The sequence below is a fragment of the Eubalaena glacialis genome, chromosome 3, assembly GCF_028564815.1.
Source record: "Eubalaena glacialis isolate mEubGla1 chromosome 3, mEubGla1.1.hap2.+ XY, whole genome shotgun sequence".
Taxonomy (NCBI): domain Eukaryota; kingdom Metazoa; phylum Chordata; class Mammalia; order Artiodactyla; family Balaenidae; genus Eubalaena; species Eubalaena glacialis.
In genome coordinates this window covers 46,064,491-46,090,489 of record NC_083718.1, presented here as the reverse complement: position 1 = coordinate 46,090,489, position 25,999 = coordinate 46,064,491, and the positions used below count along the sequence as shown (strand labels likewise).

Here is a 25,999-nt window from a genome sequence, read left to right as displayed (position 1 = left end):
AGGGAAGCATCATTTCCTAGGACCAGACAAAACAAATTTCAGTTACTGTGTGGCATTTCGTGATCCCATCCGTGAATGCAGCTTAATACGTCCCCTGCTGGGCGAAGTCTGTATGGTGAACCAGGGACGGATGCAAAGGATGTGTTTTTCCCCTTCCACCTCATCATTCTTGCCTGCCAGACCAGGCCCCTTAGCGGACCCCGTTGTAATACAGGTCCCCACGCTCAGGAAGGTCCCCAAGCAAGTGTTCCCTCATCTAGGCTGTCAAATGATGGTATATGATTGCCTAACCCCAATGCTGTGGGGTTGGCACTGGATGCTGGATGAGCAGCTAATCTAAACCTTCCATTCACTTTGATACTAAATGCTAACTTTACCCTTGATTGGGCCATTAAATCACATTTCCACTACTGATAATTTCTCACTGTGAGCAGCATATTAGTTTGCTAAACATGGACAAGGAAAATTTCAGTACAACTGTCTCATTTTTTTGGCATCCAAAACCTATAAGCCTGCTAAACTTGTTTGTACTTATAATTAGATACAGAAAGATACCCAGCGCGATAAGACTAGAATAGGCTGTAGTTTTATATGTGAAAAATCTCAAATGCCCTTTCCTTTGCCCATCCTTTCTGTGCCTATGGGTGACAGCAAACAGTGGTAGCATCAAAAAGTTACAACAGTTGTGAAAACCAAAGAGCCCTTATGTGCTGGGCACGGGTCTAAACATTTGACATACAATATTTAAGTTAATCATTAATGCAGCTCTAAAAAGGGAGGGTTAGTATTAGTCCCCATATGCAGATGAGGAAAGTCAGACTCAGAAATGGTAATCATTGTCCCAAGGTCACACAGCAGGGAGGTGGCAGAAAAGTGATGCAATTTCAGATCTCGCTCACTTTAAAGCCACCAAAATTTTACCTCGAAGTTATACCACCAGTCTAACTGGGTAAATTGCTTTTCTGATTCCAATCCCAATTCAAACTGCAAGAGCCAGCTAAACCCTTTGAAATCTTGATATCATCCTCAAAAGAAGGCACACACACACAAACGTACGTTAAAGACAAATACTAAACGAATTCCCTGGCCCTGAGCTACGCACCTCCAATGACTGCCCTCACTGGACACAGAAATCAATGAAATATTAAGTGCAACATGACGGGCATTTAGCTAGAGTTCATGGTGGACAGCTCCACAGGTGACAAACCAGGCCCTGCAGGGATGCATGAGTCTTCAGAAATACCTGCAAGAAATGTCCAGCCCACTATGGAGGCTTGGTCAAGCAAACCGTTTGCAAAGTGTTTGGACCCTCTTAACCAGTCGATCGATTTTACAAAATGTTTCCACCAGGCAGCCAATGGAGTCGCGGGAGAGTTCCTGGCTGAAAGGGAAGCTCACAGAGGGAAGAGTTCGGTGCCAGTCTGCCTGTGGAAATGTTAGCAGAAGCATCTGTTGGTTGGTCCCCACTGGCCAAAAGGCGAACATTTGTTTTGCTGAAACAAACGCTTTCATTTAAAAACGTTTGCTGATGAAACCATCATCTGATATGAAGTTTTCTTCCACTCGGGTTTCTGGGGCTGTGGCCTCCTCTCTCCAGCAGTATTACCCCTCTGAGGCTATAGCTGCTTTAACAACCTCTTCTTTGCTACTGACAGACATTCTGATTTTATAACCATAATACACCCTTTGAAGCTGAGGGGATAAATATATTTAGACTTCCTCACATGGATAAATCACTTCTTTACAGAGAACTTAAAAAACAAACAAACAAACAAAAAAACCGTACAATCTAAAAAGTAATTGCAAAATAGTTAAAAGATTAGTGAAAACAAATTCTTTCCTGTGACATTTGATGGAAAAGAAACCTCTACTGTTCTGTGATTTTTCATAAAATTACAATGCAGATTTATGACTCTATTCATATTGTTTCAGTCTATTAACTGTTCCTAAATTGTTCTTAATTAAGCCCTTTAAAATAAACTCCAAGCAACTAAATATATTAGGAGAGAAGCAAATTAAAGTAAGTACGGGGACCTCCCTGGTGGCGCAGCGGTTAAGAATCCACCTGCCAATGCAGGGGACATGGATTCCAACCCTGGGCTGGGAAGATCCCACATGGCACAGAGCAACTAAGCCCGTGCGCCACAACTACTGAGCCTGCACTCCAGAGCCCAAGAGCCACAACTACTGAGCCTGTGTGCCACAACTACCGAAGCCCGTGCTCCGCAACAAGAGAAGCCACCACAATGAGAAGCCCGAGCAACGCGACGAAGAGTAGCCCCCGCTCACCGCAACTAGAGAAGGCCCATGCGCAGCAACGAAGACCCAACACAGCCAAAAATAAATAAATAAATAAATAAAGTAAGTACAGATAAACTCCTATCGGTAGAAGCAACATCAGGGTACGCCTTGTAATCCGTGCCATTGGGAAACCTCATCCACCATTTTGTATCGTTACCATGACTCTCCAAAGACACCGTCACGGGAATTCCCTGGTGGTCAAGTGGTTAAGACTCCGTGCTCCCACTGCAGGAGGCGCGGGTTCGATCCCTGGTGGGGGAACTAAGATCCCGTATACCATGCGGCATGGCCAAAGGAAAAAAAAAACCCAGCAAAGACACCATCACCCATGCCTGTACACACTCAACATGAAAGTTAATGTTGACTGCTAAAACCAGAGTAATACAATTTACGGTTACTTGATGCTTTTATAACAATATTAAATCTAGAAACTCTTTATCTGTAAAAAAAATTTTACATTTAAGTCCATCACTTTGCACAAGGTTTTTAATATTTGATGACTCAAAAGCCAACCCTTGGAAAAGGGATTTAAATTATACCTCTCCCATCACCAGTTTTGTTTCTTTCCATTTAGAAAATCCCTTGCTTTCTTCCATCCTTCCACCTCACAGGTGGTCTAAAACAATCTTAAAAAAAAACAAAAGAGTAGTACATGGTCTTAATATGAGTCATGCTTTCCTATAATTGCTAGATGCATATTAGTAAGTTATATCAGAATAGAAAGTGAAAAAAAAAAAAACCACATGTTCTATGTCATAGATTATATACAAAACACTTTGTAATATATACTTCTGGCAAATTAAAAACAAAAATGTAGCTATAATAAACGACTAGAAAATGGTATAGAAATTCTTTAACCCTCCCACTTCCTCCTGTACAGAAGTGGACAAATACTCCTCTACCCCTCACTTACCTCACTGCTTCTCCTCAGCTCATTTTCCTTGGTCTGACTCGCCTGTAAGGTCTGTTCAGTTCTACTGAACTTCTCCTTAAACTCTTCCAATTTTTTTTCTAGCTGGTACTTTACAGATGTGACCTACAAATAGAAAACAAAGCAAAGCTTCATTTTTATTTTCTTTACTTTTTAAATAACTATTTATTCTTAAAGAATAAAAAGGTCATGGAATATAAGAATTGATGCCATCTATTTTGGTTGAGACACACTATACATCACAGCTTAATAAGGCCCTAGAAGTTGAACTTAAAATACCGTCATGTCAAACTGTGACATTACTTGGCAGCAGCATACGCTGATGAAAAAGGCTGGGTTTGAGGAGGAAGCCACAAGGAAAACAATTAACCACAAAAAATAAAACAGCTAAATAGTAATAAACTAAATTTAAAAAATAAATAGTAATAAACTAAATTTTAAAAAATGAGATAGGAAACAACAAAAGTTGAGAAAACAAACTGGGAGAACACATTTGCAATAAATACAACAGAATAAAAACGGTATTTCCAAAATACAACACATAAAGCATATCTGATTCAATATACAAAGAGGCAAGCCCATTTAAAAAAAGAGCAAAGGACAGAAACAGAAATGTTATACAAAAGATACAAATGGCAAATCACGTTCTGAAAGAAATAACCTCAGTGGTAATCAAGAAAGTGTGAATTGGGACTTCCCTGGTGGTCCAGTGGTAAAGAATCTACCTTACAGTGCAGAGGATGCGGGTTCGATCCCAGGTCAGGGAACTAAGATCCCACATGCTGCGGGGCAACTAAGCCCATGCGCCGCAACTACTGAGCTCGCACCTCTCAACTAGAGCCCACGTGCCACAAACCACAGAGCCTACGTGTTCTGGAGCCCACGCGCCACAACTAGAGAAGAGAAAACCGGCACTCCACAACTAGAGAGAAGCCCGTGCGCCACAACGAAGAGCCCTCACGCCGCAACAAAGACCCGAGGCAGCCAAATAAATAAATAAATATATATTTTTTAAAAGTGTGAATTAAAACAATGATAACATTTTTCATTCCTTAGTTGGCAAAAATTTTAAAACCTGGACTATCTCCTACTAGGAGGATGGGAGGAAACAGGCCTCTTACAGCTGGTGTCAGGTGAACTGCTACGACTTTTCTGGAGGGCAATTTGGAAGTACCTATCACACGTGAGAACACATATGCCCTCGAGGCCATCAATGTCACATGTAGGAAGCTGTCCTACAGAAGCACCAGCAACACACACCTTTACCTGCCCAATGATACTACCAATGGTGCTACATGAACCTAAATACCCATCAGTAGGGGAATGACTAATAAACCACAAAACATCTGACAAAAACAAGGCTCAGACACTACCAATGGAATGTTCCCTTTTAAACAAAAGTTAAAACCAAAAAAAAAAAAATTATACATTTGCAAATGTATATTTTTAAAAGTTTTGGAGGACATCCAATAAATAGTTCATAACAATTTATCCTGGCACAGGAAGATTTTTTTTTCTTTTTTCCAAACTTGGACAGATGGATAGATAAAGGAATGACTCTATTAGAACTTCAAATAATCCCTTGTATGTAAGAGATGTCAATAAATGTTGGCTCTCCACATTTCACCTGCATTCCCCCATCCCCAGCTCCTCTGCTACTAGAAATCAACATGTCCTACGCTGCTATATCTTGCATTTGGGAATTAACCTGTATTTTTCATATAATGAGACAACCTAATTGGTAAATCCTCACTTTTAGAAAATAAAGAAATAAACACTTAAGAAAATAAGTATAACTCTGACAACAGGTGAATACCTGACATATTCAGCGTAAAACTCTAAAATGTGTCACCCTCTCAGGGAGAATGGGTGAAGTCAAGAAAAGAATGAATTGGGAATTCCCTGGCGGTCCAGCAGTTAGGACTCTGCGCTTTCACTGCTGAGGGCCCATGTTCAATCCCTGGTTGGGGAACTAAAATTCCACAAGCCTCAGGTAGCAGCCAAAAAAAAAAAATAAGAAGAAAAGAATGAATGACCACATTGCTTCTTCTGACAGTTTAAAGCTCTGGATATTTAGTGCTTCCGCATTGCAGATAGAGCAGAAAACTAAACAGACGAGACCCTGTCCTCATGCAAAGATCTGAGTGATGGAAGGAAGATAATATTTTTTAAAATTAATTAATTTATTTATTTTTGGCTGCATTGGGTCTTCGTTGCTGCGCGCGGGCTTTCTTTTTAGTTGTGGTGAGCAGGGGCTACCCTTCGTCGCAGTGCGGGGGCTTCTCATTGAGGTGGCTTCTCTTGTTGCAGAGCACGGGCTCTAGGCGCGCGGCTTCAGTAGTTGTAGCACGCGGACTCGGTAGTTGTGGCATGCGGGCTCTAGAGCGCGGGCTCAGTAGTTGCGGCACACGGGCTTAGTTGCTCCGTGGCATGTGAGATCTTCCCCAGACCAGGGCTCGAACCTGTGTCCCCTGTATTGGTAGGCGGATTCTTAACCACTGCACCACCAGGGAAGCCCTGGAAGATGATATTTAAATAAACAAATAACTCTACTATACGTCAGGTGATAGAACTTATGGAGAGAAATAAAGCAAGGTAAAGAAACAGAAAGTACTTGAGGGCAGGGGTCTATGTAGTGACCACGGGAAGATGTCATTCATAAGGTGACACTGGAGCAGAAGCCTTCAGAAAGTGAAGGCTCACACCCTACAGATCTGTCTGGGGACAGAGCACCCCCAAGAGCAAAGCCCAAAGCTGCCACTTGCTGGGTGTGTCCCCCCATGGCAAGGAGGCCACGTGCACAGGTAAGCAAGGGGAGAGTGGGAGATGGGGTGAGCGGGTGAGGTGGTGGGAAGGCCACCTAGGCTCCTGCATACATTTGGAAGGACCTGACTCTTACTCTGAGAAATGGGGAGTGACTGCAGACTTCTGAACAGAGGAGTGACATGATCTGACCTACACTTGAAAAGACTCACTCTGGCTGCTGATTGAAAACACACTGTGAGGAGGAAGGGTGGAAGCAGGGACACCAGTTAGGATGCTGGTACAGAAACCCAGGTGAGAGATGATGTGTAAAGAGCTGGAGATGGTGAAAGCAGTCAGATCCAGTATAAAACATAAAGACAGACAGAGAAGTCAGGCTTATTCTTAGCAGGGAGGTATGTGGCACATGAAGGGTTTCTGGGGTGGCCAACAAGATTCTATCCTCTGACATATATAATGGTCACAAGAGAGGCGTGCCTTATAGTAATTTATTGTACATTTGTTCTATATAGATTTTGCGTTCTAACACACAAAAAAGTTTATACTATTCATATAATACACACATATACACATGCATGCCAATATACATATGCACAGAAATACACATGCACACACATGTGTATATGTGTGTGTGTGAATAAATAAAGGTAGAGCCAGCAGAGTTTTAATGGATTACTTTGAGGTGTTGAGAGGAAAAGAGGAGTTGAAGATGACATTGAGGTTTAAGCCTGAGCGATGTGAAGAATGGAATTGCTATTTACCGGGACAAGGAAGACTAAGCAAAGAACAAGTCTGAAAAAAGTTGGAATTCCATTAATAACATGTTTTAAGTGTGAGATGCCTATTACATGTGTGAGTGGAAATATCAGATACAAACCCACAAGTCTGAAGTTCAGACCAGACATCCAGGCTGGAGACATAAACACGGGTGTCATCATCACATGCATGATACAGAAAAGCCATAAAAGCAGATGAGATCATTTGTGCAGTGAGTGTTAAATAAGTAAATTATAATTTTCAGTGCTTTGACTATTTGGAAGCATAAATACTTGGGATAGCTCCCACCTGGTGGCATGACCAAGAACCACTGGAACATCAGAGACGCCCACAGACCTTCAGATCTGAGATCCTCACTCGCTGTCCTCCTTCTCTAAACAAGAAAACCCAGACCCAGAAAGGTTCAGTTTGCTCTCCACTTTGATAAGCAAGGAAAGTGGGGATAGAGCTTTTTTTTTTTCTTTCTTTAAAGGTATCATATGTCCGCTGTGGTATAGAAATGACATGTATTAAAAAGGGGGTGGTGGGGAGGTTACGGAGGAGGGAGAAATCAGTTAGCACCCTACTTTATCCAGTTCAGCCTGCAGGATGTTGTGCACGTTCTTGGCTTGCTGTAGCTCCTGGGTTAGCTTGGCTTTCATCTGAGTGAACTCTTGGTCCAGGGTTTGGAAGGAACGCTGTAGACGGGAGAGCTCCTAAAAAGCAAAAGACAAATGCATCAAACTGATGCCGGTTAACAAGGGAGATCCGAGTGCGAGACCCATTCTTCCTCCAGGCAATGCTCTTCTGTAAGAGCAGAAGATGATGGGAGCCGGTCTGCGACTACCTGATGATTGATATAGGCAGCCTTAGCACGGGTCCCGGGCATCAGATCCGGGTCTCTGAGCGGAAGAGGAAGGAGTCCGCCAGGAGAACACATGGAAACTGGCCTGTTCCCGCCTCATCCCCAACTTAAATGAATCACCTCTATTCTGAAGTATTCAGGGGCAAAAGAGTAGAGCCGAGCTGTAGCCGGTCACAGCTCGGCTGAGAAATCAACACACTCAAAAATGGAATTTAAAATGTCAAATAGCTTATGCCACCGACCATTGAGAATGACAGGAAGGAGATGCCACCAATTAACTTGGATAATCACACAGGGACACCAGGTTAACATTTCCAGTCACTCTCATTCAAAGACTACAGACCCATTTCAAGGCTAACTCACCTGAAACTGATACCAAGCCTTATGCAAGGGCATCTTCAGCCCTAATTTGTCTGCCAAATTCTTTCCCCTCCCCATCAATTACCTTCCTAATGTATTTGCCAACTCACAGCCTTTTAAAAACACCTGGTGAATGTAATACAATTTCCTTTACAACACAGAGTGTTTGAAATAAGAAATACAATCCTTTTCTACTTGGCATCAAATTTCAAACAAATCAGAAAATGTGGATAAAAAAGAACATTCTCAGGCCCTTCTCCAGTCAAAAACTAAAAGATGGAAAAGTGTGAAGGAAAATATAGTGCCTTTTCCGCACAAAGCATTTCCCCTCTAGTGGAACAAACCAAATAATGACAGACACTCCTCTTTTCAAATGATCAAATGAGGAAATGCCGACAAGAGCCTTCTGGACAAACTCCTCATGAATCCATTTACCTTACCTCTTGGAACTCTTTTTCTTTTTCCTTGATTTTCTGTTCCAGAGAACATCTGGCACTTTCTGCATTTTGACGCTGACAACTCAAATCTTCAGTCAATTTTTTCAGTTTTTGTTCCAAAGCAATACACTAACAACAGATTAAGACATTCAATACAAAACAAAATTATTCTTGGAAAGAAGCAAACATTTTGAATTTTAGAAAACATTAGTCCCATGATCTGGTTCAAGTTTAACATAGTGTTTTGACATTTTTATTTCATAAAAAGTTGGGTTTAAAACAATTAGTCAAATACCAAAACCACTACAATTATTTTAGCACACATAAAATTTATATTTGAGGAATATTAGCAAGGATGTAAAGCATTAGACCATTTAAATAAATACTTCATAACTTGTGCCATGAAGAAAGAAATCAGCATGTCTGAATAATGATTCACCGAATGTTTTGTTGCGCGGGAATGAGAGGTTAAAATGCAGTGATGTTGACCTGCGTAATTTAGAGGCTATAAAATAACCAGAGGGTACCCATTATCCTCATATGATAGTGTTTTTCAAGCACAACAGATTTTGTGGGAAACTTAAATATTAATATGCATCTTTCCACAATGCTCCCACTATGCCATTTTAAATGTCTGGAGGTTCACAGCACTCCAAAGAATATCACAATGGGTTTTAACCAAGCTGCCAGAGGCAACACGAAGAACATGCATTTGCCTTTTTACATAGCCAGTTATCTTTTTTTTAAATTGAAGTGTAGTTGATTTACAATGTTGTATTAGTTTCAGGTGTACAGCAAAGTGATTCGGTTACACACACATACATATATGTTCTTTTTCAGATTCTTTTCCATTATAGGTTATTACAAGATATTGAATATATTTCCCTGTGCCTTACAGTAGGTCCTTACTGTTTACCTATTTTATATATAGTAGTGTATATCTGTTAATCCCAAATTCCCAATTTATCCCTCCTCCCACTCTCCCCTTTAGTAACCATAAATTTGTTTTCTATGTCTGTGAGTCTGTTTCTGTTTTGTAAGCAGGTTCATTTGTATCATTTTTTAGATTCCACATATAAGTGATATCAGCTGATATTTGTCTTTCACTGTCTGACTTACTTCGCTTAGTATGATAAGCTCTAGGTCCATCTATGTGGCTGCAAATGGCATTATTTCATTCTTTTTTATGCATAGCCAGTTATCTCTAAAATAATTTTTAAAACATGAACTACATCAAAATTTAGGATGCTCTTCTAAAATTAAATCTTCAAGTGTTAAAACCCATTCCTCTGATGCTTACCTGTGGTGTTCAAATCCTTGAACTGCCCTACAAAGCAACTCTAACTTCCCAGGAAAGAATAAGAACAACTCACATTAGTGGGGGAGAATTCCTGTTCCAAAAGAAATGTGCCCCAATTTGGCAAATCTCTACACTAATGTATTTCTCTGAGACGCATTATAGTCCCATTTAGAACTATTAGAACTATTAGAAATTTAACAGAGAATTCAGAGGAAAAGAAAACGTTATGTAAGACTTTCCTGGAAGACCAGACACCAACTATTAACTAACCAAAGATGAAAAGATAAAGCTGGTCTGATTTTGCAAATATCCTAACTTCAAAATACTGAATTCAAAAAGTAAAATATTGAGCAGTAGTTCAAATTAGTCCACTGCTTTGAACATTAAGACACCTTTGTCATTAACCTTATTGTTCTTGAATTTTTAAATCCCTAAGGAAAAGTATGAAAGAAATTATTTCTAATAATAATAAATATGAACTCAGCAAATATGTCTAGCACCATGCTAGGCACTGGGGATATAGCAGTAAACAACTCAGACAAAAATCATTGCCTAAATGATGGTCTAAAATTTTGCCAGGGACTTCCCCAGTGGCACAGTGGTTAAGACTCTGCGCTCCCAATGCAGGGCGCCCAGGTTCAATCTCTGGTCAGGGAACTAGATCTCACATGCATGCCGCAACTAAGAGTTCACATGCCACAACTAAGGAGCCTGTGTGCCACAACTAAGGAGCTGGTAAGCCACAACTAAGGAGCCCCTGAGCCGCAACTAAGGAGCCCACCTGCCACAACTAAGACCCATCACAACCAAATAAATAAATAAATATAAAAAAGTAAAATAAAATAAAATTCTGACAATTTTCAGGGGAAAAAAAAAAAATGCATGGCAGAGTAGATGAATGAACCCTTGGCACCCTCTGCTGGCACTCCCTCAAACTGCAACATGTTCCACTACAGGATCTCAGAATCAATCAATTCTTTCTTATTAGAAACAGTAGCTTAAAAAAGAGCCTTTAGGAGTAATTTATATTTTATTTAGATTATTTTTTATGCTGATATTTATGATGCACAATCCATGTGCAAGTACCTGGCCACTAGGTGTCATGAATGCTCCATAATACTCTAAAAAATGGTCCAGAGCTCAAGTCCTTTAAAAATATACAGCATATGACCCTGGAGACTCAGTGCTCTGGGTCAATGAGTTTTTAGCTGTAAAATACAGGTGCTGAAGTCCAGCTTTGCTGCCAGCCCCAGCACTCTGTTTCTACATGAGTTCAAACCTTGCATCCCACATGGTTTGTAAATACTTGGAAAAGAAGCATACGAGAAACAGCATATGTTCACTAAAGCACATGGTATTGATTTTGGCTAAATTAGCTCCATTTTATTTAATAGGTAGTTCTAATGGTACATCAGGGAATAGCATAAACAAAGCATAATCTGATTTCAGCAACATATTGGACAAGGTTGTATTATCTTTAGAGACAAGATGGAGAAAGGTGGACTGAATTTTCAGTTAGGTGGGTTTGTAGTTTACAGGAAAAAAATGGAATACAAAAAGCATTGAACGAATAAGTCTTAAGAACCTGGAGGGAAGTCTCCAATAGAAAGAAAGCCAGAGCTATGTTCTCAGCACTGTCCTAGTCAAAAATTCTAATTCATGATCTGGTAAGAAGAGACTTCATCAAATACGCTAGTCAGTACAAGGATTTGGTGACCTTGTCACACCAAAACCAACAAGACAAAATGTAAAGGGATAAGTATAATTCTCCTATATGAGAAGGCGTGACTTGGCAGAAATGCAACTGAAAATGAGCTTAACTGACAAGGAACTTAATTGATATAATAATAACAACTATTATTATAAGTTCAGCATGTGCCAGGCACTATATGCTAAAACCTTTATAAAAATTATCACAGGGACTTCCCTGGTGGTCCAGTGGTAAAGAATCTGCCTTCCAATGCAGGGGACGTGGGTTCAATCCCTGGTCGGGGAACTAAGATCCCACATGCCGTGGGACAACTAAGCCCATGGGCCACAACTATTGAGCTTGTGTACCTCAAAGAGAGAGCCCATGTGCCGCAAACTACAGAGCCCACGCGCCCTGTAGCCCGCGTGCCACAACTAGAGAGAGAAAACCCGCACACTACAACTAGAGAGAAGCCTGTGCACCACAACGAGAGAGAAACCCGAGCAGACCACACGCCGTTAACGAAAAGATCCCACGTGCCTCAACAAAGACCCCATGTGCTGCAACTAGCACCCGATGCAGCCAGAAAAAACAAGGAAAATAAATAAATAAAATAAATAAATATTTTTTTTAAATTATCACAAACTTTACAGCAATCCTATGACAAAGGCATTATTATTAACACCATTTTATTGATTAGGACACTGAAGTTCAGAAGTTAATTAAGTAGCTCCAAAGCAACACAATTGGGATGTAGTAGAGCCAGGGTTTGAATCCAAGTCTTTCTAACTTAGAAAACCAAATTACAAACCCAGACTGCACAAAGAGAATAAATATATGGATCAAGGGAGGTCGTGTTCCTTCATACATCTAACCCATAGTTATCAAGAATTTCTCTGTGCAAAGCACTGCACTAGAAGAATTCTAAAAATGAAACTGGACTACCACTTCCAGGTAGATAGAAGAGATGAACATTTCCCTATACCTCCCACCAAGAATAATCCAAAACCTTGCACATTACATTAAAACAAACATAAGAAAGCTCTGAAAAAAGAGAAGAAAGAAGATTAACAAGAGACTTTGGGGCCCAAGGAAAAACAAGACAGTGCTGAAAGAAAAAAACTGTTAACCTTTAGAATCCTATACCCTGCAGAAATATCTTCCAAGAATGAAGAGGAAATCAAAACATTCCCAGACAAAAGAAAATTTAGAGGATTTGTAACTACATTAAAAGAATGGTTAAAGGATGTTCTCTAAACAGAAAGGAAATAATGAAAGAAGGAAATTTGGAAGGAATCATGAAGGAAGGAACAATAAGTTAATGAACAATAAACATATATACAATAGGCTTTCCATCTCTTCTTCAGTTTTCTAAATTATGTTTGACAAGTGAAGCAAAAATTATAACACTGTCTGATGTGGTTCTAAATGTATGTAGAGAAAACACTGAAGAAAATTATACTGTAAATGTGGGAGGGTATAAGGACAAAAAGAGAAGTAAATTTTCGATAATTTATTAGCGTTGATAGAATGACAACACCAATAAACTGTGATAAATTGTATGTATATATACATTATCTAGAACAATCATTATAAAAGCTCTACCAAGAAATACACTCAGAAACACTGTCGATAATTCAAAATGGAATTCTAAAAAATGTTCAAGTAAACTACAGGAAGGCAGGAAAAATGAAACAGAGAAATGAAAAATGAAAGAAATAAAAACCAAAAAATAAGATGGAAGACTTAAGCCATGACATATCAATAATTACATTGAATATCAGTGATCTAAATACACTAATTAAAAGACACATAGTGTTTCTAAAATGGAATAGTGTTTTAAAAGAGTGGATTAAAAAATATGACCCAACTATACGCTGTCCACACAAAACTCACATTAGGCCTATTTTGTAAATTATAGTTAGGTCATACTTTTTAATTTAATAGCATAGATATGCTGAAAGTAAAAAGACAGAAAGAAATACATCATGAAACATAAACCAAAGGAAAGCTAGAGTGGCTATATTACTACCAGATAAAGTAGACTTCAGAATAAAAAAAATTACCAGAGACACTGAGGGATATTGCATAATGATAAGGGTCAATCCACCAAGAAGACATGGCAATCCTAAATGTGTATGGACCAAACTACAGAACTGCAAAGTAAGTGAAGCAAAAACTGATAGAACTGAAAGGAGAAATAGACAAATCAACAATTATGGGAGACTTCAATATCCCTCTCTCAACAACTGCTAGAGCAACTAGACAAGAAATCAGGAAAGATACAGAGGAATTCAACAAAGAACATTAACCAACAGAAGCTAATGACACTTTTAGAACATTCCATCCAACAACAGAATATACATTTTTTACCAAGTGCCTGTGAAACATGTACCAAGATAGACCATATACTAGGCCATAAAACAAACCCCCACAAATTTAAAAGACCTGAAATCATAAAGTATATTCTCTGAACACAGTGGAATCAAACTAGAAATCAATAACAAAAAGAGAAAAATCTCCAAACCTTTGGAAACTAAACAAGGGATTCCTGAATAATCCATGAGCCAAAGAGGAAGTTTCAAGAAAAAAAAAATCTTTTTAGTACATTAAAGAATAAAAATTAAAATACAATATATCAGGGACTTCCCTGGTGGTGCAGTGGTTAAGAATCCGCCTGCCAATGCAGGAAACACGGGTTCAAGTCCTGGTCTGGGAAGATCCCACATGCCGCGGAGCAACTAAGCCCATGCACCACAACTACTGAGCTTATGCTCTAGAACCCATGAGTCACAACTACTGAGCCTGCATGCCACAACTGCTGAAGCCCATGCACCTAGAGCCTGTGCTCCACAACAAGAGAAGCCACCACAATGAGAAGCCCATGCACCACAACGAAGAGTAGCCCCCGCTCCCCGCAACTAGAGAAAGCCCGTGCACAGCAACGAAGAACCAACACAGCCAAAAATAAATAAATAATTTTCTTTAAAAATTATTAAAAAAAAATACAGTATATCAAAATTTGCAGAGCACAGTTAAAGCAGTACTGAGAGGGAAATTTGTAGCATTAAATGTCTGCATTAGAAAAGAAGTCTCAAGTCAGTAGGCTAAGCTCCCCACCTCAACAACCTAGAAAAAGAAGAGCAAAATAAACCCAAAGCAAGCAGAAGGAAATAACAGAGAGGAAAAAAAAAAAAATCAATGAAATTGAAAACAGGAAATAGAGAAAACTCAATGAATTAAAGAGCTGACTCTTTGGTAAGATCAATAAAAGAGCAACAAAACTGACAAATTCCTAGCAATACTGACAAAGAGAAAAATAGAGAAGACACAAATATCAGAAATAAACAGGGAATAAACCTGACCTACAGACATCAAAAGAATAAGGAAATACTATGAACTCCACATACACAAATTTGACATTTTAGATGAAATTTCCTCTAAAATCACAAACTAACCCAACTCATCCAATGTGAAATAAATAATTTTAATAGCTGCGTAACTATTTTAAAAATTGAATTTATAATTTTAAATCTCCCAAAAAAGAAATCTCCAGGCCCAGATAGTCTCACAGAGAATTCTACCAAATGTATAAAGATGAAATAACACCAATTCTGCACAATCTCTTCCAAGAAGAGAAGGGAATCCTTCCCAATGCATTTTATGAAGCTAGTATTACCTCTGATACAAATACCAGACAAAGACAGTACAAAAAGAGAAAACAGCTGACCAACATCCCTCACAAATATATACACAAGAATCCTTAACAAATTATTAGCAAATAAAATTCAGAAATATATAAAATGAATTATACACCACGACGAAGTATGGTCTATTCCAAGGATGAAAGACATTCAAATATCTGAAAAGCAATCATTGTAACCCATCCTATTAACAAGCTATTATTTTATACAACTACATGAATCTATAATTATCTTAAAATAAAAAAGATTAATTTGAAAAAAAAAAATAGGAAGAGCCTGTTCCCAGGAAGCAAATAGAAGATACAGGTCTACCTACTACAGTGGTTTTTACCTAGAGATTTTATTAAAGGTAAATTCCATAGACCCACTTCAGACGTGAGTCTAGGAAGATTAATTCTGCAAGGTTCTCAGTGATTCTGACAATTAGCCAAGTGTGGGAACTACAAGAGCTAGAACATAAATAACGACAATAAAAGGGTCATAATGGGGATGGAAGCCAGGAGAAAAGACCTCACCGCACTAAGAGATGAGAGAAGGAGCTCACGGGATGCGGAGCATGTCAAGAGTATTCCAAGAGGCGGGTATGCCAAGCAGAAAGGCAAATGTGAGCAGAACACTGACCCCGACAAAGATTAGGTTCAAGAAACACCAAATAACTGCAGTTGGTCCTAGAAGATAATTCGTTTTGCTCTACACTTTTCTCCATATAGCACACTATCTACGTGACTGGTACATCTACGTTATGTCCCCCGTTATGATGAAGCTCCACAAGGGCCGTTCTTTTTGTCTATTTACTCACTGCTGCATCTCCAGGTCTAGAACAGTGGCTGACATACAGTAGACGGCCAATAAATATTCGTCAAATGAGTCAGTGAATGAATGAATAATAGAAAAAAGAGAAGAAAAGACTAGAGAGGTAGGTTGGGGGCAAAGCAACAACAACAACAAAAAAAACAACCCCCAAATAACAGGCTACGAAGCTTGGCCTTAATTAGAGCCTTAGATTAAATGGTAGGAGTGTATACACTGGATCCCAGGAGTAGGTCTATTCAATTCTATCGTATGTCCTAAACCTCTTTTAAAGCTCCATGACTTTAAGTGCCTTTTTTATATAGTAGGCACCTGCCAGGCGCTGTACATACAATAATCTTTATTCTTCACCACCCTCTGTGATATAAAAGAGATCAGTGACTTGCCCAGGTCCCTTGGCTGGGAAAATGTGCAGTCCAGATTTGACCCCAGATCTACCCAACTCTAAAAGAACTTACTGTTCAACTGCATCAATACTGCCTAGTATATAATAAGGTTCATTACGAATATTTATTTCACAAGTCTAAGTGCAGAGTACTCTTTCCAAAGAATTATATGAAAAAAATGGAGATTTATCAATAACTCATGAAAAGTCGAGTACCTTGGTTGATGCCTGGTCATACTGTGCAGTTGTTCTCACCAGTTCATCCCTGCTTTTGTTCAAAACTTTCTCTTTTTCGTTTAATTCCGCTTTTGCTTTCTCCACTTGGAGTTGGAGTTCTTGAAGTTTATTCACTTGGCCTTTCATTTCTTTTTCGTGTCCTTGCAGACGTAGTTCCAACTCACTAACCTTGCTCCTTAGCTCTTAAATCACAAACAAAACCCACACTTCAATTAATATATATTTTTCACAAAAACATTTACAAACTAAACTCAGAATGTATCAACGTTACTCTGCTCTGAAATCTTTGGTGAGTCAAACATAAATCAATTCACATTAAACAAAGAAGCTACTTTAATTGGATTTAATTTCAATGTTTAGTCTTTATTGTGATTTGTATTCAAAAACCCTACAGAAAGCAGGAGAAACAAATTTTCTTAAGTTTTCACAGAGAAACTTGGGGGTGGGGGGAAATGTTTTTCTAAAATCGTGAATAATATCTTATCGAGACTGCAAAAAGTGTACCACATATAACACCCTGCACTAAAATTACCACTTGGTTTTATACACCCACAAACTAATATTTTTTTTGTGTCCATATCAATGCAAATGAGTGCTAAGCAGTGAAAACTTCACCCTCCCATATTCTCTAGTAGCTTGTCCTCCAGTAAACAGCAAGACAGTGTGAACCTCCACTATTGCCAAAATTAACAACAATTATTTTTTTCATTTTTCTCCCCACATATACACAATATTGGTTCCAATGGCACTGGCCATGTGACAGGTCTCACCAGTGCACACAGATGGTGATTTTCAATCTATCATAGCACTGGAAATTATCATAGTCTGCAGACTAGATTCCAAAACACCACCTGGCACCCTTGGCTGTCAGCAGCAGCGTGGTGCAGCAGCCAAGGTTACAGGTTTCTCCCATACACACAACCTGGCAGCACACAGCAAAGCTGTCCTACAGACACATGCCACACCTCTGGCCAAAACTGGCTTGTTTCATGGGCCACAGAAGGAGCCAGGGGAGAGCCGTGGGGAGTGTCAGCTGTAACCCACCTACTTGCCCCGCTCTGGAAAGTCAAAGCCACTCACCCTACTTTTCAAGTCTTCATGGCACCAGCTTTATAGTACAAATAAAGGTACCTTTCCAAATGGTGATATCTTTTCTCATTATCCCAAAGACAGTATTTCACATCACCAGGCTGGAATGTGGATCACTGATGGGTCTAACAAAACACATTAGCACTTTCTAGGGCTAAAAATGTCTAGAAATTTCTAGACTTCTGAAATTATCTCAGGAAAATTTAATTTAGCTCAAGAAGTTACCTTGATTCTGGGCTTTTAATTGATCCAAAAGATGAGAATTGCTAGAATTATCACAGAAACTGCTATTAGCATCTCTATTCCCTATTTGCAAAGTTGATCTACTTGGAGTCACTTCTTGTTCCCCAGAAAAATTAGATGCAGAGAAATCTCTCCTAATTGGAGTTTTTAGAGCTTTGGATGAAAGACGACTTGGGGTCTTTTCTTGTTGCCATGAGAACACAGATGATGAAGCCTGATGTCGGGCAATGTCCCGGTGATTCATGGTGCTTTGGGAAATAGCCTGGCTCGCTTTCTGTAAAAACAGAAACTCTTTAGAGCCCTTTAGAAGTCAAAATATTTAAGACTATGTACTAGACTCACAGACATAAAAAAGCAAACTTATGGTTACCAAAGGGGAAAGCAGTGGGGGTGGGAGGGTGGGTAAATGAGGAGTTTGGGATTAGCAGATACAAACTACTACATATAATATAGATAAACAACAAGGTCTTACACACAGGGGACTATATTCAATGTCTTGTAATAAATTATAATGGAAAAGAATATGAACAAGTATATATGTGTATATAATATATATATAACTGAATCACCTTGCTATATACACCTGAAACTAATACAACATTGGAAATCAGCGATACTGCAATAAAAAAATAAGACTATGTACTTATTTTCAAATAGAACATAAAGCCATGCCAAGAAGGTAACACTTCCATTGTGTACCAAGAAAGAACATTCATCAAGTCAAGGGGACCACTGAGTCCCAATAACCAGTGAGGAAATGTTCTAACGGTCAGACTTAGCACTGAAGGGTGAAACCAGTACCATCTGAGGCCCAAACTATTTTAAATGGGCTCAGTTTTTGTATTTATTCTGCATCCCTCACATACTTCATAAAAACACATGTGAGTACTCACTGCCATTTTGAATTCTGAAATTTGATTTTCCTTTGCCCATCCTTGGTCACCTCCCACTGTAGCTTTGCACATAGAGACTCAAAATTCAATACTAACCTAAAGAACTCTTTCAAGAATCTCACGTTCCACCATAACACTCTCCCCCCAGAAATGTCGTATGAGGTATTTTGTATTATATAATACACATTTGTGGATTTTCTGCTGTTTTGAATTCTTTTTGTTCTTCTCTCTGCCTGCATTCTGACAACTATCAAGGTGTGGCTATAGAAGATGAGTTAAATTTTTTATAGCAAGGGGTTTTCTTGCCACAGGGAAAGGTGTAATGCTTCTGGAGACCCATAGTCCTCCACAAAATAACTCTGGGAACAGATGTCAGGGCCAGAATTGGTATCAATGACTGAACTGGATAACAAAGCACATATTTCCAAGTCAGACCAGAGAATTATTGTTTAATTTTATTCATCTTGTAAGCAATGCCTTTGCTACATATCAAAACCCTGGTGATCTCAAAACAAGGGTTAAAGATGTAAAAAGAAATAAAATTGTTAAAGCTCTAATAGGTACTTTCTTGATCCTCAATATTTAAGGCATCTACGTATAAATTCAGCCTTAAACTGTTTGCTAAGTTGTGCCATCTCACCAAGTTCATATGTTTAGTGGAATTGTGCCATTAAGTGCCAAACTGGAATTTTTTAAAAAATAAATAACATCATGTGCGCAGAAATGGGAAAGGTATATTCTATAGACACCAGGTGTTTTCAGGGTCAGTCCTAAAACTAAAAGCTGAGGTTTCCAAAACACACATTTTGTTTATTTTATTGATGTTAAACAAATCTTTTCACCCACCTCTCTCTGCTTTTTCTACCTCTATCAACATGTAATTTAAAACACTTGTCAGCAACTTATTTAAAAGAACTGGGGAGATTACGTTGATAACATTCTCACCTGAAATAAACATTTCATTAATAATGACCCCCAAACGTCACGTCCCTGGTAGCAATCACCACACTCCATCAGAAGGCCTGAACAGGAAGCAGTCGCCTCCAGGTTCCAAAGCTAGTGAGTGTCAGTTATGACTCTGGTCCTACCCTCTTCAAACTTGTTCTTTATCATTAGATCTTAACAGAGAAATAATTACATTACCACAGTTTCCATGGAATTCGGTGAACATTTAATATTTAGGGATAAAGTCATCTCCCCAATCTATTTTACTCCACTCTTACCTATTTTTAAATTTAAAAATACCATAACCAATGAGCCAGGAACTTTATTTTCTCAGTGAAAGAAAAATGTGTCAGCCCTACGTAAAGCAGATTTTTCTCTATCCTTGTTGCATCCTATATCAAAGTACTTCTTCAACTGCATACTCTATTAAAAGGCCCATAATTAATTTACCTTTGCCTGCAAGGCTTTCACCTCTGCCTCTAATCTTTTTCGTTCTTCAACTTCTTTATTATATTTTTCTTTTAGATCTTCATATTTGGAACCTAAACACAGACATTGAGATACAGTTTTACTTCGATCACTGATTTTGCAAAGAATCATGATAGATCGTCTAGAAATGAGTATCTTAGTACATCAGATAGAACATTTTGCTTAAGGCAACCGATACTGATCAAATTACTCAAATATCAAAATACATGGAAACACAGGCATTTTAAATATTGCAAAACTGAACTATGTTTTAAAATACCATAGAAGGATAAGAGAAAAGTTGAAAGGCTTACTGATGGCTCAACATAGTTCAACAGATACACAAATGTATATGTAACTAATGGCTACTTTTTCTTTTAATGCTAAAATTAGAAGTTGAATTCAAAGTTGAATGAATTCATTTCTTTGGCAGAATTGAAATCTCAATAGAAGAGCTATTTACACAAAGGGAAAAAATCCTTACCGCTATAATACTGGCTTGGTGTGAGTGGAGCTGCAAAAATTTTTTGTGGTGTAATGCATGGACTCATAGAGACATCTGCAGACTGTGCAGCTTGTTGGCTTCTTTCAAGTTCAGATTTACACCTGTGAGAAAAGGACCCGAGAGGATGGCAAATCAGAGCAACAGCTGTAGAATACCAACACCACACATTCTCAGAAAGCGATAAACTTACAAAAAAACCAGCCCTCTAAGAATTCTTACCACTTCATTTATCCAACAGACGTTTAATAAGAACTAATGTATGAGACAGTCCTTTGTCTTCAAAGGAACTTAGTCTAGTTAGGAAAACAGAAATATAAACCAGTAATTACAATGTGATAAGACAATAATGAAGATCTGTAATAACCACCGTAGTAGCAAAGAAGAGTTGGGAGGGTTGGGACACATTCCAATCAAATTTTATATTCTAGGCCAAAGAAAGACACAGTGCTACAAAAAACCCAGAATTTCAGAAACACTGGAGAAGATTGGAGCATGGGCTCAAATCATAAAACCTGATGGCATTACTTATAATATTGCCGTTATAAAAACAGAGATTTGATATACATATCATGTCTTTTGTGATATTTTTAAAACGCATATTAAAAATCAAGTTAACGTAATGCATCTAGAAAAGATACTGGCAGGAAACAAATCCAAAGAACTGGAGAAAGTGAGCTATATACAGTCGTCCTTGGGATCTGTGGGTTGTTGGTCCCAGGACACCTGCAGATAACAAAATCCAGGGATGCTCAAGTCCCTTATATGAAACAGCAGTCGTATACTCAGCCCTCCATATCTGTGGGTGCAGAACCTGTGGATACGAGGGCCAACTGTATTGTATATGTGTACAGAGTACCCCTCGCATTTCAGTTGTAACACACTTCAGAAGCAAACCTAAGAGAGGACTCAATTCTTGCAAGTCTCCAATGTCTCTGATTTTAACTTAACACCAGAAATAAAATGAACACCCTAGTAGAATGGCTAATGATGTGCACCATTCTCTTTGCCAAGGACACATTACTCAAAGCAGGGAGTGAAGAAAGTAGTGAAGAAAGTGCCTCAGTGCCCTAGCTCTGCCTGCTCCAAATTCAATCCGGGAAGGAAGAAGCAATGTATAAGCTGAAAATGGCTACTCAGAAAATCAAACTGTCACATTTGAATTTACAACAGGAAGAGCCCTCCAACAGAAATGTTCTATTAGCATGAAAAAAGTAACAAGAAATAAATGAATTTAATCTTAATATTTAACTCAATATTTTCCATATTGTAATTTCAACTTATAATCATTGTAAAAATCATTAATAAGATATTTTACATGTTTTTGTACTAAATCTTCAGAATTTGGACTGTGTTGTGTACTTCCAGCACACCTCAATTGACACTAGCCACATTTCAAGTGTTCAACAGCTGCATGTAACCAGTGGCTACCATATTGGACACTACAGGTCTATAGACTTCCAAAGGTGTAAAAAGGTTGGTAACTCCAGAGATGAATTTTGAAGAACTTTGCAAAACTGATGCTTCTTTGCCCTCTCAAATTCACATCTTTTCAGTTAAAAAAAAAAAAAAAGTTTATTAATTTTAAATATTAAATAAAAGTATACCCTATTATTTTTATAAACCTTTGTATCTCCTGTCTCCTAGGGAGAGAAAAAACACAAACCACCACCACCAAAACAAACAAAAAAAGCACTAAATTAAGCTGCTTTCTCCTAGGTTTACTTTAACTATATGAGATTGCTAATATTCACCAGTTTTTATTTGTTTGTTTTTGTTTGTTTTTGTTTTGTTTTAAAAAATAATTTGTTGAGGTGAAATTCACGTAACATAAAATTAACCAGATTAAGTGAACAATGCAGTGGCATTAATTACACTCACAGTGTTGTACAACCACCATCTCTATCTACTTACAAGCCATTTCTATCATTCCATAGTAAAGCTCTTTAACCATTAAGGAATTTCTCCCCAGTGCCATCTTCCCCCAGTCCCTGACAACAACCAGTCTGTGTTCTGTGTCTATTATTCACCAGTTTTTGACCAACATTTCAAACGTTCAACCTAACTCGTTCAAGATGTACCTGAAATTGCTGGCCATTGATGGAAAAAATAAGTTCTTGCCCTGTACCTGAAGGTTACCAGTGAAAAATTTAAAACTATACTCAGGGCTTCCCTGGTGGCGCAGTGGTTAAGAATCCGCCTGCCAATGCAGGGGACAAGGGTTCAAGCCCTGGCCCGGGAAGATCACACACGCTGCGAAGCAACTAAGCCCGTGTGCCACAACTACTGAGCCTGCGCTCTAGAGCCTGCGAGCCACAACTACTAAGCCCGTGTGCCACAACTACCGAAGGCTGCGCGCCTAGAGCTCATGCTCTGCAAAAAGAGAAGCCACGACAATGAGAAGCCCGTGCACCGCAACAAAGACCCAACACTGCCCAAAAAATTAAATAAATTAATTAATTAAAACTATACTCAATAGTTATTGTAATCTACAGGTCTTATACCCTTAACAATTTTTATACTATAGAAGAGTATACTCAATAGTTTTTATAGTCTAAAGTTTATACAGTTTGTAAACTTTTATAAACATCTATATCTATCAACATCATAGATAATAAAAATATTTTTAAACTAAATGTGTTATGAGGGTATCCTAATCCCATGATGATGATGATAATAACTAACAACTGATAATAATGATAATATAAATGCCAACATTTAACCGTTGCTACATGTCAGGTACAACCATGAACACTATATCTGCAGGCATTGCTACCAAATGGCACTTTTCAATGAAATAGGGAAATGTATACAAAAGCATCTTTTCCTCAAATGTTAAAAATACTAACATTTCTGTCTAAATTAAATTAAATTATTAAAACCAATTAATAACCAATTAATAAATTAAATTATTAAAACCAATTTTTCTAACATTGGCAGCCAAAATGTTCTTTTCAAAGAAATAATTATTCTAGCATACTGAAGTGAGCTTCCTACTTCCCAAGCACCTGCTTTCCAAAACAAATGCCTCTTTCATTTATTCATTCAACAAATATTTGAGGACCTACAATTGCCAGGTGCTAGGAATACAGTGATGAACAACACAGACCAGGATAGAGTTTAGGAAAACAAAGAACAAACAACAAGACAGAAATTCACTTATCATTCTAACATTGCAAATTATAGATAGCCACCTTCCCACATGGATAGGAAACAAAATTAGAAAAAAATTTCTGTGCACTTAAATTATCAGCTTCACCAAAAGACAAGCATATAGTTGTCCCTTGGTACCTGCAGAAGATTGGTTCTAGGACCCCCTTGAATACTAAAATGTGCAAATGCTCAACTCTCACATAGGTAGTATTTACATATAACCTATGTACATCCTCCTGTATTCTTTAAATCATCTCTAGGTTACTTATAATACCTAATACAATGTATATGCTATGTAAATAGTTGCCTGCACACAGCAAACTTAAGTTTTGCTTTTGGAACTCTCTGGAATTTTTTTTCAAATATTTTTGACCCTTGGTTGGTTGAATCTGTGGATGTAGAACTCATGGATATGGAGGGCAAACTGTAATTTTTAAACATTTTAACTTCCAAAAGTATGTTTCCTTTGTAGGTAGAATTAAGATTATTGCAGCTATGCCAGGAAAAAATTCTTGGCATCAAAATATTTATTAATTACAAATGGAAAAATAGTAACTTTATAATGCAGAAACCCAGATAAACACCCTAACAAGCGATCAGTTTAAAAGTCAAATTAAATCATGTACACTCTGATATGATGCATGTCACTACTATACACGTCACTATAAAGGTGTGTCACTACTTCTGTGGTATTCTTACCAAAAATTCATAACCTCAATCTGACCCAGTGATTCTCCATCCAGGATGAATTTGCCCTCCCAAAGGGCATTTGGCAATGCCTGGCAACATTTTTGACTGTCAAAATTTGGAGATGGTGTAGGTGCTACTGGCATCTAGTGGGTAGAGGCCAGGAATTCTAAGTACCCTGCAATGCACAGGGCAGCCTTCCACAACAAAGAATTATCCAGTCCAAAATGTCAATTCTGCCATTGTTGAAAAACTGCAGACGAACCCAAATTGAGGACTATTCTACAACAAAGGAGACTAGTGCTTTTTAAAAATGTCAAGGTCACAAAAGACAAGAAACCATCAGAGCTTAGAAAAAAAAGTAAGACCTGGCGCAGCCAAATAAATAAATAAATATTTAAAAAAAAAAAAAAAAAGTAAGAAAACATCAACTAAATGCAATGTGGAATCCTGGATCAGATCCTGGAACAGAAAAAGGCCATTACTGGAAAAATGAGTGAAATTCCAATAAAGTCTGTAGTTTAGTTAATAGTATTGAATTAATGTTTATTTCTGATTTGGTTATTGTACTCTGGTTGTGTAAGATGTTAACAATTGTTTCTGGAAGTCTAAAGTTATTTCAAAACAAAATTTTTTTCTTAAAATTTCTGGGTGTATATTCATGGAATTAACAATAGGGCAATTTGTTAAAATCTTTTTTGCTTTTAGTGTTTATCACTCCTTGTTATTTTGACAAAATTCCACTACTAGAACAAGAAGATTCCATTTATAAGCTAGCAGTGCTCAAGTCCCATTAAATTTATTTTGATTAATGCCTCTAGTTGTTTGGGGGATTTTTTTTTTTTAATGGAAAAGTAGTAATAAGCACTTTTTTATTGCCTAAATATGGAATTGATATTGGTGAATTGATTATGTAATGCTTAAGATGGAAGATGGGTCTCTCGGATGGGGATCTCAGTAGGAAAGTCTTCTAGACTTCACTTCCCTCCTCTCCAGCTGAGATTCCACGGCACCGGACATCAATCACTCTCTTCCAATATCCTCAATTATTCCACTGTCTTCTATCCCATCACCCTTGCCCAAAAACCCTAAATCGATCCTCCTGTATACCTTCTCAGCATTTATATGCTAAAGAAAGGAAAAAAAAAAGACTCATTAAACGCTATAGATTGGTCCCACTATAAATTCCTGGCCTCCAATCTCAACTGAGCCCTCAGCACTCCTCAGTCTTTTTGAAGTTCCCTAGTTCTCTCATTCTCTACAACAGCTTTTCCACACAGAGAAAACAGAAGCTATCAATATAAGCCATGCTTTAACTTCCCTCCATCTTTTCAGTAACCACTGTTGATAGTTTTGGTATTATTTATTATTGCATACCCTAGTAACAAACACAGTGCCTGGCACATGAAGCAGCTTAATAAACATATACTGAATAAGTAAATGAATAAGCTAGCAACCATTTAATGAATTTATATAGTAC

General features: G+C 38.1%; 1 protein-coding gene across 1 annotated transcript in view; it reads right to left on the bottom strand.

The window, feature by feature from the left end:
• The window catches only part of CENPF (centromere protein F), a 58,522-nt gene that overhangs the window by 28,219 nt on the left and 4,304 nt on the right, over positions 1–25,999 (bottom strand). The window contains exons 4-10 of the mRNA XM_061185605.1: positions 20,662–20,783; positions 20,160–20,251; positions 17,854–18,145; positions 16,519–16,721; positions 8,417–8,542; positions 7,339–7,467; positions 3,215–3,337 (exon numbers count right to left, since the gene is read on the bottom strand). Of these exons, the coding sequence (XP_061041588.1) occupies positions 3,215–3,337; positions 7,339–7,467; positions 8,417–8,542; positions 16,519–16,721; positions 17,854–18,145; positions 20,160–20,251; positions 20,662–20,783 (1,087 nt within the window). The remainder of the gene's footprint in view (positions 1–3,214; positions 3,338–7,338; positions 7,468–8,416; positions 8,543–16,518; positions 16,722–17,853; positions 18,146–20,159; positions 20,252–20,661; positions 20,784–25,999) is intronic.